This window comes from Elaeis guineensis, chromosome 6 (genome assembly GCF_000442705.2).
Source record: "Elaeis guineensis isolate ETL-2024a chromosome 6, EG11, whole genome shotgun sequence".
Classification (NCBI taxonomy): domain Eukaryota; kingdom Viridiplantae; phylum Streptophyta; class Magnoliopsida; order Arecales; family Arecaceae; genus Elaeis; species Elaeis guineensis.
This window is the reverse complement of record NC_025998.2, coordinates 7,480,646-7,496,337: the sequence shown is the minus strand read 5'-3', so window position 1 is coordinate 7,496,337 and position 15,692 is coordinate 7,480,646. Positions and strand designations below refer to the sequence as shown.

At 38.0% G+C, this 15,692-nt stretch overlaps 1 protein-coding gene across 1 annotated transcript; it reads right to left on the bottom strand.

Moving 5' to 3' along the window:
- Positions 1–244: 244 nt before the first annotated feature.
- On the bottom strand, positions 245–11,484 carry LOC105047432 (protein unc-13 homolog). Its single transcript, XM_010926348.4, has 5 exons — positions 10,846–11,484; positions 6,747–7,616; positions 5,867–6,322; positions 1,858–2,047; positions 245–1,776 (listed from the first exon to the last, which is right to left on the bottom strand). The coding sequence occupies exons 1-5, from the start codon at positions 11,341–11,343 to the stop codon at positions 854–856; spliced, it is 2,937 nt and encodes a 978-aa protein (XP_010924650.1). The 5' UTR covers positions 11,344–11,484; the 3' UTR covers positions 245–853.
- Between the last annotated feature and the right edge of the window lie 4,208 nt (positions 11,485–15,692).

Below are 15,692 nucleotides of genomic sequence, written 5' to 3'. Positions count from 1 at the left end.
CCACGATCTCATGGAGACAACAGAGGAAGGGCAACGTTTGCAGGTCACGGCTTTAACATGGGTAATTGATCAAGCGACATACGGCACTACCACCAACCAAGAATTACCTCGACAAATAATAGTCAGATCAACATATGCCAACAGGAAACTCGTGCTCAACTTGAAAAGCTAGGTTCCAAACATCAAGGATGCTCGGAGAACTCTGCACCCAGCACAAAAAATATATGGTCGTAGCTCCAGCACGTCGCACAAACTGAAAAAAGAGGATATAGTAAATTTACACCCAATACAAACCATAAATCTCTCGATACATTAGACATACGATGCATAAGCAGTAAAAGAGCTATCAAGTAACTACTTCACAATAGATCAACTTCTCACAGGAATACAATATTCAGCGAAGGACCAGATTAGAAACAGAAGAATATAATGAGAAACTGAAAAGCTCCAACTAAACAAAAGAATGCTTCTAAATGTGGCAAGTGTAACATCTTAACCTCCATCAGATTGTGATTCTATCAAAGAACGGTACGATGCTCATCCACCTTCCACCTGACATTTCTACTCAAACCACACTGATGCTCATTTGGTAAGTCAAATTACACTGAATGAAGCCTGCCTCAGAAAGTCCTGAGAGCAATGTGGCATTGCAAGCATTAGCCGAGAAGGCAATTCTGCTAAACTGCTTTAAATATTTGTAATATGCTACACAAGGTGCAATCAGAACCACCACAGAGCTTGAGAATATTCTCTTATCAAGGCTGATAACATAGATATAGAGAGCGACTACAAGCAAGTCTTCCAGACCATCACTGACTGATCTGCCACGGATGTTATGGACCAATCCAAGATGTCACAGCTTTTTGGGGAGGTTATAAGTTTTCTTAAGAAACCTTGTGGCAGCTTCATCATTCCTATAGCACAAAACACGCAAAATTGTATTGGCCTCAGTCGGGCTCCAATGCCCCGAAGTAGGTGGTAATGGATACCTGGATTTGGCTGCTGAACCATATGTCTCTGCCATCATACATTTGAACCGCTCGATAAGGCTTTCTGTATTTGTGCGGAATAGAGGTAGCACATTTCTCACGTGGGTTGAAGCCTTCTCAACCAACTCCCCTGGCAACCCATCACCATCAGCCAAGTACAAGTCTTTGAGAGACCTGAAATCCTCCTCTATTATCCGAGAATCTTGGCAAGAGAAAGCACGGGATGGACCACCTGCAAGAAGCACTAGCAAAAACCCATCAAAAGAAGCTTTCATTAGTGCAGTTATCACACGATTTCGCACTCTGTCATGCACAGTGCTCGATATCATCTCCAGAGTAGGGTCAAGTTCTTTCAGTAAAGGATCTATTCTTGAAGCAGCAGTCTCACCAACATATAAGCCATCCCACAGAACATGACTTAGATCATGGAAGATCACCTTGTATGCCGTTACCTCACACAGTTGCTGAATCCCTTCTTGACAAGCAGCTAGAGAAATCTCAAACTTGATGCCTGACCCATTTGATGCATCTGCCTGGGCAGATTCAACATTCCTTAAACAAGTTGTTATTTTCTTCTCCAGATTATCCAGCTCTTTTCGGATATGATGAAGCGTATTCATACGTACGCATAGCTGTGGCAAACCAAAAGAATTATCTCCATTCATTGATCCAACTTGTGATCTCCTTTTCTGTAAGGTGTGTGATTTCTCTTTTTTCTTCCACAATTTTGAACCAACCTCACATCTGGTTAATGATGGCAGTGCAGGGATAAAAGTATTTCGTGTTCCTAGAAATAGAAAGTTGATTAGTGACAAAATTAAAATGACATCTCATAAAGTAATCCAGTTTCAGGTTTCTTTGAACTTACCACAGCCGGACTTTGCCTTGGAAATGTAATGTTGCAGAGTTCTGTCAAGTCCAATCGTCAAGTCTGGAAGCAAGGCCGGGTGCATTGGTATAGGCAGTTGAAAGAAGGCATCTAAGGTCTCATCAACTATTCTTAGAACTTCAATTGCAGAAGGAGCACAATTCTCTCTATTTGCCCTGGGGTTCCAAACCTATAGAAAGTGATAAAAAAATATTGGCAACTGAATACAGGAAAATTTACTTTTTGCAGAATTGGTGGTTCTTAGAAGGATATGAAGGATTCGTAAGTATATTGATGTGTGAATGTTAGTTACAGAGTTATATTGAGATTCAGAATAGGTAGCACACCATATTCGAATTACAAAAAGAAAAAGATTTGCATGGGGCTTATGAAATGCATGGTTGCATACATTCAAAAACACAAATTTGACAGATAAAATATACATAGTGCACCTTTACATTCATTACAATGTGCATGCCTGACAGTTGTTTGGATATAAGTATGAATTTTGGTGTCAATCCAGAATAAAACTAGCAGATTGTTCAAATTCCAAAAACAGTAGTTGGTGGAATATACGCATACTTACAAAGTCATAATTAAAAAGACCTATATTTATAAAGTTATAAATGAAAAGTTCTTAGATCCATGAAATGTCATTCACATAGGGAACTGAAAAACAGCATATTCAAGTCAGAACAGAAGACATACTTTATAATGGGTTCCAGGCAATTGATCTGTCAAGATCTATACTATAAGCCTAAAGGTGGAATCATGACTACATTCCTTGTAATACTTAAGTTCAATTAATGTTTGTTAAATATGTCTTAGTAGTTTTGCCAGTTAGGCATAGCAGTAAGAATAGGTGCATTTCATTCAAGACTTGTTTATAGTGCATTCGAGTGATTCCCCAAAAGATTTAAAGAATTCGACAATCTCTTCTAAAGAACACTAGCCTTGGCCGTCTAGAAAACTCAAACACAGGTGTCTGATCCCAGTGGGAGCAATCAAAGTTAAGATCATAGTCATTTCTTTGAGACAATATACTCCGAGAATTAAAACCAGAGTTCTATTCCAAAGAATCTTGAACAAATCAATAACAAATGGGATTCATAGGTCTAACACCAGTACCTCCACAAGATAATATAAACCATGTAAATGACGCCACCAAAAGAATATCAGTGAACATGCATACATTTCTAGCGTAAATCCTGGTCAAGGTTCTGCGCCCGTGACTGCACAGCATGTGGCCTAGTTTTACATCTAAGTTGATGCAATAAAAAGAAGACAAGCTTTCACTATTTAGTTTCCATGAGCTATTCCTAAACAAATGATAACAAAAGGAAAGCCAATCCGCTCGCCAAGCCTCAGAACTAGTTTTACTTGGGTCCTCCAAAGACAAACATGATTATAGCGCAACAGTCTTGAAACAAGACTAGGAAAATCAAGCAAAACAACTGAACAAACAAAAGAACCAAGCAATCTTGACCTTGGCCCAAGGCATGCCTGCTAAAAGAATCACTTTTAATAAGATATAAGATTCAACAATCTCACACGTTTTATCATCAAGAACCCGATAGGATTGAAACCAACATCCTCAAAAGAAATGTGTTCGTTGTTCCCTAGTTCAGCATTAACTTTTTCCTTCTAAAAATAATGGTGGCAGTACCACCTTTCCAGAGTCAAAGTCAGAGCCTCTCCCAAATTGAGGCACCAAGGACAGAGATGCCAATAAGCAAAAAGAACCATCAGCTTTAACTCGGCATTAAAAAAAAAAAAAGCAGATGTTCTTAAGAACACTTGAACCAAGGAAATGCTTAATAAGCATGCACGAGTTTGAATTTTGGAAGGGTTTCCAAAGCATCAACATTACCGTGGGTAGAAGTCTCCCACTACAAAGAGTCTAAGATCAATGCATTGACCCAATACTAGCGACTGCATTACTGTGCAAGAGAATTAACAAACAACATAGAGGATCTAAATTAGTAGCCATAGATGTGAGTATCTGACACTTGGCCATGAAGATAAGCTGGTGGTAGTCATATCAAGCCTAGCCTACGAAGCAAACTGCCAAACAACAATAGATCATGTAAGCCTCTAATACAGTGTCCTTGGCAACCCAAAATTATTTCTCCTAAAGGAAATGATGCGAGCTAGCAGCAGGAATTGCTACCCCACAAGGTTACCTATCACCGAAGATGGCATAGTGGCATAGGGAATGGCAAATAAAGCCACAAGGTGATGCCAAAGGCCCAAGTACAAGCAAAATTTATTGGAGACAACACACTCATAGATGTCTCTTATAGGGTGAAACATAGATCAAGTTTCATGACAAATATCTCAAGACAATGATGCGAATTGGATACAAAGAAGAAGTTAGCTGAATCACAAGTCAATGAAAATACGAGCTGCTACCATGAACAGGAAATTATTTTGCATGTGTTCGCTATAAAGGATGGATACAAACATAGTGCCAAGGAATCCAATAAGCAGGCAATAGAACTGAATAAACTAGTATTACCATTAAAAGATTCTTTCCGCATGCAAGGGGGCCAGGGTGGGTTTAATAAAATTTCAATCTATAAAAATAAAACAAGAGGCAGCACCACAACATATCAGGCAACGTGCAATCCGAAGTCTTTTTTGTAATTTATTTATAAAGGCAGAACTAGGAAAAATCATTATAGTGAAAATCTTGAAACTGTAGCTGCCCACAGCAGCAAACCAAACAAACACCTCTCTTTCCATCCTCAGTCATCATCAACATCTAAGTCATGCTGATGCTAATTTCACTTTCTCCCTCCTTCAAACTCTAACAGCCATTTTTTAACTTAGTCATACACCACAGCCAAGTGACTAGACTAGCTGGATCAGCACAATCATATAGTTGTTGGCTAAATGGCTATCAATCTTAGACACAAGGCTGGGAAAAATTAAGGATGGAGTTTTTGTCAGTGTCAAAACTTATGTTCTGAGCACAGGTTAGGCGTTGGGCTTGACCTATGCTCGTGATGGTGTAATAAACATGAGACCAATTAGCTTTCCTAGTTAATTCTCTTATTGACTACTTCAAAACAATCATTTACATGGAACTTTAATGGATACAAGCCAGACAGCTTATTTCATTATAGGTTCATTCCAAAGTGGTATCTGTTAATATTGGCGAGACTAAGACCATAGTTTGATGGGAGCTCTCTTTGCAAGGTAGGCTTTCTGGATGAAGAGGATACTAGAAAATCTCAACATGATCTTGACATCAGTTTAAAGCAAAAGCAAGATCATTGAGTTTTTGCCATACACCACCATTCTATTTTGCGATTCCATGATATGTACAAAAGGAGATGGCTAAAATACCTTCTTTCGGGGTCACGAAGCCATGCCATTTGCTGCAAATTATAAAAGTAATCATACATACATCTCAGAGTGCAATAAAAGCCTTTACAAATTACCATGCAAACATGGAGCCCTTCCAAAAGGCCATATGAGAACTCATAAAAGACGATGTTGATAGTCACATACAAGACCCAATTCACCTTCATTTATATTTTATGCTGACTAATAAGATCTAAGATATCACAAATAATTTATCCAGTAATAGTTTTTTATATTATAAAAATACTGATTCTTTTTAGAGATAATTATGAAATAAACTCAAGCATATAATCTGAAACTTCCTACATTTTAATCATTCTAAAGCATAAGTAATATGAAATAAATAGCATTGCAAGGATTATTCATGCTGTTATATTGCATGCCTAATGGATAATCGTGGGAACATTGGGAATTCTGTAATTAAGTTTAAAGGCAACAATCTGGGATTAAGTTTAAAGGCAACCACCAATCAAAAGTCATGTATAGCCATATTGCTTTCCATGTGTGAAACAAGTAACGAAGGAATAGAGGCAGAAGATTTTGAAGGCAACTAGCGGGTCAGATGATATGTATAAAAAGTATGCATTATGCAAATGTCTACTAAGTCGAGAAAGTACAAATATAGGCAACAGAATCAAACCTCTTGCTGCAAGTTCCGGTCACCCCACTCCTTCAGTCTGTCTACTCTTGTCTTTATCCACATTTTCACAAGATTGGCAATCGCAGATTCAGCCTCATAAGGAGGCATCTCACGGATTAATGACTTACCACCATCATCACTATCAACGGAATCTTCAACAGCAATATGTACAAGATCTTTCTCTAATTTGTCTGCAGCTTTAAGCACTTGGACTGTGTCTGGTGTCAGTTCCATGACACCAGATATAAACTGCTTAAGTTCATTACCGTAACATGAATGAAGGGTAGCAACAGCAACACCTGCAGCTAGAGGATGCCATTTCTTCAATATAGGACTGAATAGTGTTTTTTCCTTGCTTGCTAGATCACCAATGTCCTTTGCAAGGATGGCAAGAACTGGAGTGGGAGCCATCTGGTTTTTTGATGATCGCCTGCTTGAGTCTGCTTGTTCCATTCTCTGCATCAAGAAAATGTTCATCGCCAAATAGGTCAGCTACGATATAAAAACATCCAATATAATATAACCCATTCAAAGGAATAAAGTGTATCCAACAAATGGCAAAAAGGGCCATTTCCATATATGTAGAGTATGCAGTCCACAATCAATAAATATAAATAATTCCACAAATATTTAAGTACCAATACTACTCCAGGGACTAATATCTATGACCTAGTCGATATAATTCAGTTTTTATTATTGATTTGAAATAAAATAATCTTAAGCTTTAACAAGATGATGAACATAAAATTTTCTTTGGTTTAAAAAAAGTTGACTGGTAAAATTTTAATCCACCCTCCTTAGAATCAAGAAAACATGTATAAATAGTAAAATAGATGGAACTAAACAGGGCCATTAGGAGTCGCACTAAAAGGTGACTTACCTGAGCAAAAGCAGTACGGAGTGAGGATCGAATATAGGTATCAATCCTGCTGCGAGCTACATCAGTTTCTTCTCTCCTCTTACGACGATACTCTTGTGAAATATCTTCCATTAATATCTTGGCAGCTGATACTCCTAAAGAAACAATACTTTGCATAGATTCAATATTACTAGGATTAAAGGTATCATGGTAAGCAAGAAGTCTCTTCTCTGTCCATCCCATTATTGAGCTCAATGTTGAGCTCAATATCTTAGAATAAGCTGAATCTTTTGTTGCTTTGGCATCCTTTGCAACTTCAGCTAACTGAGTATCAGCTGCAAACAGTAGATCAATGTCTACTTGGCCAGTTGTAACAAAACGGTGAAATAAAGCCCAGGTAAAGCAGAGATTATGATGCATCTGATTTATCCCCAGTATAGTCCAAGTCTTCTTTATCAACTCTAGAACCTCATCGATTTCATCGATTATTGATCCTTCCTCACTGTTATCAAAACAAGCTTCTAGCAGCATTTGGTACAGATGGAGATTCAGTGGAAAACCATCTGCCCAGTGGCATGTATCTGAGATAGATACATCAGAAGTCCGGCAAGCAAGGGCCATTACAGCACTGCGTAGAACCTGCATTGACTCTGAATTTCTTCCTGTTTCGAGCAGCCTCTCTGAAGCTCCACGTATGATCTGTCTTAGTCGCTGTGCTGCAACATCTGATTTTTCTAATGGACGAAAAGGGTGTACAAGTAATCCAGCCTCAAGAATCTTCAAGTTTCTAAGCTGCCAGGCTTCATATTCTTGTTGATCAGCAAAGTCTGAAACCTTAAACTGCTGCAATAACTCTAATGGCAAAACCATGGACTCCATGCGTCTCCCAAGCTGTTATTAGGGGAAGAGAAGTAAATGCCACAATCAAAACCCAATATCTTTTTCCTTTTTCTGTGTTATGTAAATATATTAAAAAACAACAATTTGTTATAATACTTGCATTGACGCTCCATGCAAGTAATGCAGTTCTTTAAATATGAAAACCAGATTCCATGATCCAACGATGATACCCAGAATTGTCATGGCAATTAGTGTTGCATTACCACACCCAGGGGTCTCAATATTTCCTAAAAAAACAAGTCTACATAATGGAAGTGACATTTTATTACAAAGAATTAGACAGATGTTAAACTTGAGTTATGACAAGGGACCAAACTTGAGTGGAACAAACTCAGTATTAGCATCTCTATCTGTAGACTAATGGAATAACACATTATTTTGATGGCAACACTGGACCAAGCTGTAGAAATCTTTAACAGCATAGCATCACAAGATTCTGTTTGCAGTTCACAAGCCCGATTACCACTCAACTGTAAGTCAGCTGCAAGGAATGTGATATAAACTCAGTTAAGACTCACTACGCTAATATGACTGATGGGGGAGATACATCAACACTAGGATTTCAAAAAAAATGGAAAATCGGTGATTAACAGGATATTTATTTATAGTAAAAAATTAGAGGGGGACTCCCGAAAAGGATATGCACTTTGACCACCACAGATAAGATTAATCAAAGCCTACCAATAGTTAATTTGTCTTGGATAAGAACATAATTATAACTATAACCATCTAGCCTTTTCCTAACTATTTGGGTCAACTTTATGGATCCTTATTCGCCATGTACACATCCGATGTTATTCCAAGTTTATTATATCCTTCCTCACACTTTCATCTATGTTACCTTAGATCTTCTCCTCCTTGTTTTTACCACCTTCAACCCTAACCAAGATACCTCTCCTAACCAAAGACTCCTCAAATCTTCATTGTATAAGTACATACCATCTCGATTGATCTTCCATTACGTTATCTTTCAGTTGTGTAACTCCTATAGCTACTCTAATATGTTCATGTTTTAAAAATCTTTTCTAAATTTACCGTACATCCATCTTAATATTTCCATTTCTGTTATGCTCAACTTGTTTTCATGTTTTTGCTTTATTACCTAGCACTCTAAGCCATACAACATGGCAGGCCTTATAGTTGTTCTATAATTTTTTTAGTTCTCAAAATATGCATCTATCATATAATATTCTCGATACATCTCAACACTTCATCAAACCAGCACTAACTCTATTACATTTATCTTTAGTTATCTTCTTTTTTCTTTTAATATAATAGATCCTCAATAATGAAATAGTCACTTTGAAATATCTCTTGATCATCAATCCTAGTATGTCTTCATTTCCATTCTCATTGAATTTATACTCCATATAATTTGTCTCTTTTCTACTAATCTTTAAACAACTATCATCTAAAGTTTTACTCCACAAGTGCAATTTAGTATTTAATATAGTTTTCTTTTCACCAATCAACACTATATTGTCCGCAAATAATATACACCACAGTACATCTTCTTGAATATTAGCAATAAGTTCATCCATAATTAATGGAAAAAATATATGAGCTCAGTACTGATCCTTGATGCAAGCCTATAGTAAAATGGAAATACACATGTTGGACTGTGGCAACTTCTAAAACTTGTCAATATTCTAGCATAGATATCCTCAGTTATTTCAATCCATCATTTATATACACTTTTCCTTCTTAAAGCCCACCAAATTACTATCAGTACACTATCATAAGCTTTTTCTAAGTCAATGAAGACATATGTAGAGTTTTCCTTTTTGTCTATATTTTTCTAGCCATCATTTAAGTACAAAAAAAAGGCTTTTGTTCTAGCCAAACAATCATTATTTTTCTTAATCTTTGTTCAATTACCATTTCCCATAATTTTATATCGTGGCCCATAAGCTTAATTGCTCGATGATTAAAACAATTTTGTACATCATCTTTATTCTTGTAGATAGATACTACAATATGTCTTGTCCTATCATTTGATATTTTCCTGGTTTTTAAGATGTTATTAAATCATATAGTAAGTCAATATAAGCAATATCTCCTATGACTTTTCAAACTTCAATAGATATTTCATCTAACCCTCATATCTTACCTTTTCTTATACTTTTCAAAAAAAATTATCTCCTCTTTGCTTTCAGGAATCATACAAATAGAACCTTAACTCCTTCCTAATTTTACTTCTTCAATTTTCAATAGAATATTTTTTTAACAATTCTTCAAAACAATATCTCCATCTTTCATCAATGTCCTATTATCCTTATTTTTCATGCACCTAGCTTCGTTGACATCATTGGGTTTCCTCTCTCTAGCTTTATCTAGAAAAGATTGCCCACTACACAAGGCTCCCATCATTGCATGATCTGGGAAGGGTTGATACATCCAGGCTTATCCCTGCATGCAGAAAGTTTGTTTCCATGTTATGAACTTTGACCTTCAGGTTATAATTAAGCAACCTTACCACTGTGCTATGGCTCATCCTTCTTCTCTAGCTTTAGCTATTTTATGAATTTTATTCTTACATTTTGAATCAATCTATCATTCAAATTATCATGCACCACATACTTGGTCTTATTAACATTTTCGCATCTTTTTTAGCCTCCTCATAACATATAAAATTTCCTTGAATTTTTATTTTTGACATTGTTTAAAGCGCATCAATTTTATTCTAATTGCCCCTTGTATCTCATTATTGCAACACCAGGTTTCTAACTTCTACATTCTTTCCCTTTTGACTCTCCTAAAACAGATTTTGCTACCTTTTCAATACAATGCATCATTTGGTCCCACATTTTATTTGAACCAGTCCTTAAATTCCAATTATCTTCTTTAGTAATTTATCCCTAAAAGATATAACATGAAGAAGAATGGATACTTGCGAGTGAAGGAATAACTAATCGGTGGCTCAAACTTAACTGCAACGCGAAGAATATAACTTGGAGTGTCAATAAAATAAAATATATATTCATATATTATCAAGACTGGTAATAACTCCACAGATTAAACTCGTCAACAAAGCTAGTTAGGAAATTTAATGAAAAACAAGAAAAAAGATCCCTTTTTTTTTATTAGTGATCTTCTTAATTAAAGAATGCAGATAACTTTCTCCTAGATATCAAGCATTATTTTACATAATTAGACAAACGAAACGGATGAATGGAAAAGAATAACTGAACCATAAACCCGAAAAACTTCAGGAGCTGACCTGACTCGCGGCAACCCGGAGCAGCCCCCGACGGATCCGGCTGTCCGCCTGCTCGGAGATCCCCATCTGGATCCTCATCAGCTCGCCGACAGTCACCGGGCGCTTGGAGCCCTTGGCCGGGCTGACCTCCTTGCCGGGGCTCTTCTTCGAGGACTTGATCCCCAGGGCCTTCTTCATCTTGCTGGCCGCCGTCGAGGTGAGCGAGCGCTGGAGTGGCGACGAGGACGCCGGCGAGGACTGCGCGCGGTCGGCGGAGGGCGGGGTTCGCTCGGACTGGGGAATGTAGGTAAGGGGCTTGCTGCCGGTGGAACGGCAGGCGCCGACGAAGATCTCGTAGGCGGTGTCGCGGAGCTCCGGATCGGAGACGGCGCAGCCCAATTGGCCGAAGGGGGAGGGGAGATCGGCGGTGGTCATCGAGGCGGAGGACGAGAACCGCAGGAAGTTGCCGTCCGTCTCCCGCTTGGTGTCCCCCAGGGTCCCCCGTTCTCTCCGAGCCATCTGCTCCGGTATATGGGGGGTCTTTGAGATTCTCTCTTTTTCTTTTTTTCCTTCGGTTCTCTACGCTTTGCTCAGAGAAAGAGAGAGAGAGAGAGAGATTTTCCAAATATATTAGAATGTGAAAAAAAGAATTAGGAGGAGTAGAATAAGAGGAAAGGATGGGTCATGGTGTCATGGAGGATGGTGGTGGGGCTGAGAGAGAGAAGGGGGCTCTAGAAGTTTAGAGAGAGAGAGGAGAGAGAAGCAGAGGGTCGGGGATGAGAGAGAGAAGGAAAAAGACAACAAAGGGGAGAATTGGATGACAGCGGAACAGGATCATGATTTTTTTTTTTTTTTCTTTTCCTTTTCCCTTTTTACTTTCCCGTGATTGTTACTGTAGCGGACTTGCTTTGTTTCATAGCAAAGCGTTTTGCGTAAGCTTAGATGAGAGTGTGTGGACATCTACATGCCGATAATAACCTTGCAGTGTTAGAGATGCGTGTCTATCTATGGAGGCAGAGGTAAGTTATAAGTAGGGGTAATTGGGGGAAAGGATTAGAACTCAAGGTTGTGGAATTGGTAAGAGGTGTTTTCACCATTACCAAGTCATGGTCGACGCTCAAGTTTACAAAGAAGCCTTCTCCCAGCAAATCTAAGGAACGGGTAAAACTTATTGGTCTCAGATGCTAATCTAGTAGTCAATTGGTATAAATTATAATGCCACAGCATTTCCCTAGATTGTCATAAACTTAAAAGGAAAAAAATCCATCAGACCTTATCGAAGTTTTTTCTTTATCCAATCTAAATTTGTGTTGTTTAAAATAGCTTGAACCAAGAATGTCAACCTCTTAAGAAAGATTCATGCGCAAACGTTTAATGGATTTAAAGAAATATGAAATTCAATAGATGACTTCCAGGTGCAAATAAGATAGCTTGATTATGACTAAAATTGATTCCATTTTCTTCTCTAAATATTACTATAAGATTCAGATATTTAGTGGAATCTATCATCAAATGCTTAAAAAAATCCTATGAATCCTCAAACTTTCTAGATTAAATCAGATTTTGACTGAAAAATTTTCTTATATGTAGCCTCTTCTCTTGACCACACCTGTTTCCCAAATAAGTATTAAACACGGCAAGAAGGCGATAGAGAGCCTTAAATGCCGGCTTTTGCCGAAATGATCTGATACAGCAAACCTGTAAATGATTATTGGAAAGCTATAGTTCCGTTATTATAAATGATTATTATAGTTATATTATTATTACAAAGCTGTAGTTCCCTCGTTGTAAATGATTATTTATCAATTGAGATATAAAGAAGCCTGCTGAATCTAAGACTTTTGAAGGCATGATTGGCTGTCGGCCTCCGAAACTTCAGAGAGTTGGTTCTTGTGCCCCCAGCCGTTTGCAGCGTCCATTGAAGCACAGATTGCAGCAGTTGGTTCTTGTGCCCCCAGCCGTTTGCAGCGTCCATTGAAGCACAGATTGCAGCAGTGTGAGGTTGTCTCTTTCTCTGTGGTAAGGTTATGGTGTGGACAAAGACTGGATGCCCTTTGATGGTGATTTGGGTAGTGGACTCGCTCAAAGGCAAGGAACGTGGGAGCTCAAAGCCAAAGGTGGGTAAAATATCAAACCTCTGGCCTTGGCTGGCGGTGGCTGTTGATGCTTAAATTATTCCATACCATGCTATCATTGGATGATACACGACAACAGCTATGAATGGATGCTAAACAAATATAAAAAATGGATCCCGTGGTATAGTCATATTAGTCAATTCTAGTGAAACCCGACAAATTAATTCTATTGCTTTGCCTTCCTCATTCCTTATCTCTTCCTTTTTTTTTTTTTTCTTTTTTTTTTCTTTTTTTGATACTTATCTCTTCCTTTCAATACTTTGTATAATTACAATCAGGACAAAGAGGCCAGAGTTTGATCGAGATGCAAGGGGTCAAACTAGAGCCCCGCAATAATATGACATGTAATCAAGGAGAAGCGAGTAACTAGGCCAAAATGACCCTTACAGATAATTTAAAAGGGGAGAAGATTCTGCTCAAAATTTATCATTTCAGCATCGGATTTCATATCCATATCATTCTATTATAATACCGGAATATCCAGTACGAACGCCAGTTCAGTTTATCAAGTGTATATCCTCCGCATGGTATTATCAATTCGATACCGATATGGTCAATATGCATCAGTATCAATAGATATGGCAAATCTTGAACCTGTTGCTCTGAAATCGGAGGAGAGACGATGGATACCAAGAGGATGCATTTAATGGTGCACGCTCGGCTAATGAGCATCTTAAATTAGGTGAATGGGCATCTCACATATGATTCTATGTTCTGATGTTTTATAACTCATTTGCGACTTGATCATATAAGCGTTACACTGCTAGATGGCTATTAGAAGTAGCCAATACTGGTTCACACTTGTGCCCAAAAGGAAAAGAAGAATGGTATCGTGGGAATTTTTTTTAATGCAATGTTAAGAAGAGGATAATATTATTTTGGAGCTGGTGAAGTATATAAAGCAGAGGTGCAAAGTGGAATGGCTTGGTTGCATCATTACCTTTTTGATCTGTAAAGGCCGTCCAACGTATTGACTTTTTATCCTTGTGGCGACCGTTGTCCACTCAATTCCTGATTGCAACGTGACCATGGACATCCTTGTCGTTGTGGACTCACTTCACGAAAATTTCAACTTCCTTGCTTGAAGTTCGAAGGTTTCCACCGTGGGTGAGGGAATTGGGATCCCCTGCGGTTCCTTTGAGCTTGAAGGTATATCTCAATCACCCATGGTCTGTGTATCCAAAGGCAATAAATCATGGTAGGTACTAGGTACAGAAGGTGGGGAGCATGGGATCCACTTGAACCATTCGGATTGGGACTCTTGCCACTAGACTGAATCACGGTTGGTGGTGAGTAATTGAACTTGGCCATCCCAGTTCAAGATAACAAGGACATATATTTAAATTAGATTGATAAATTTTTTGGTGAAGTTTGTGATAATTATGTTGGGAAGTGGACGGCCTTGACATTTGTTTCTTTTACTAATTTTTTTACACTAATGTTTATGAGTCAATACAAATCTATCGTATAATCCAATGATCCAGTCCGGCATCTTCCAATGAGACCAATTGGCAGATAGACTATCAGTGCATTTCTAGAGACGAGCTAGATTAATATCCAATGACACATTGCACTCTTTATTCTTCTCTGTTTTCTGCATAAAAACAATGTGGGAAAACACAGAAAGAAAGAAACAGGGCAAGCCAAGTTACAGGAATTTCACTTCAATATAAGTAATTGGAAGAAGAAGAAGAAGAAGAAGAATAACAAAAAGTGCAAGCTTACCAAGCTAATAAATTATGAGCAGTTGTACCAAACTGCTGGATTCAAATCTTAGCTTCACTGGATTTAGTGGTAATTGGAGGAAGGCAATCCCCAATGATTATTGCTTACATGCCTTGTCTACCAGATAAATAAATAGATAGATGATCATTTAAAGTATATAATTATATATGATTGACAGGGTTGGTTTATCTGTTATACAAAAAGTTTATCAGTCCAAGCATAGGCTATGTATTGCACCCTCAAAGCATAGATGCTTGGTAGGTGACACTAAACCAAACCTCAACAAGTTCTCTCTGCGTATCGTGTCTTTTTGGACAACGCATAGGCAGTGCTTTGAATTATCCAACACTATCCCTTAAGGTCCTTAAATATATTTTTTTTTTGGGTACCAGGTCCTTAAATTTTTGAACAGATTTGCAGTAAAGATGTAGGAGAAATCCTGAATCAAATAGCATCAAATTGATGAAGGTACGACTATTGTGCAATCCAAGATGGCAGAGTTGGGACTGAGAAGAACAGGAAGTTATGCCAAAGCAAATGAATAATTACATGATCAATTATATGAGTTATAAACAAACAACAGGTACGTACTTTTGTTGTAGGAAAATTCGATTAGCCCAGGCAAGAACCCTTAGATATTGATGCTTCACATTTGAAACTAACCCAGCCTCCTAATTCCTCAAGTTCTTACTTTGCATGCTATGCATTATAAGCTTTCTGGATCATTTTGCATCCCATGCTGCATTAGATGAATTACCCAAAGATCTTCTATGCTCGATCCTAACAACTCTAGGTGGATGTCATTTCAGATTGCAAAAGACCAAGCTGAGCCAAGCTTTGCATTAATTTGGGCCATCTCAGTATTAACAAGATATTAGAGTTTGTCTTCAGGTCGACTATATGCGTTTAACTGGTTTCGGGTTATCTAGACGAGCCAAGTCTTTAAGCTATCCAAAAAAGTATGTACTTATTTTTGCAAGCCCACTTTAATTTGGGTAAGTCTGTCTG

Coding starts and splice junctions, on each gene's coding strand:
- LOC105047432 (XM_010926348.4), bottom strand. CDS start 11,343: ATGGCTCGGAGAGAACGGGGGACCCTGGGGGACACCAAGCGGGAGACG. Junction 2,048..5,866: donor ACCGGAACTTGCAGCAAGAG/GTTTGATTCTGT, acceptor CACTTTCTATAG/GTTTGGAACCCCAGGGCAAA. Junction 1,777..1,857: donor CAAGGCAAAGTCCGGCTGTG/GTAAGTTCAAAG, acceptor TTCTATTTCTAG/GAACACGAAATACTTTTATC.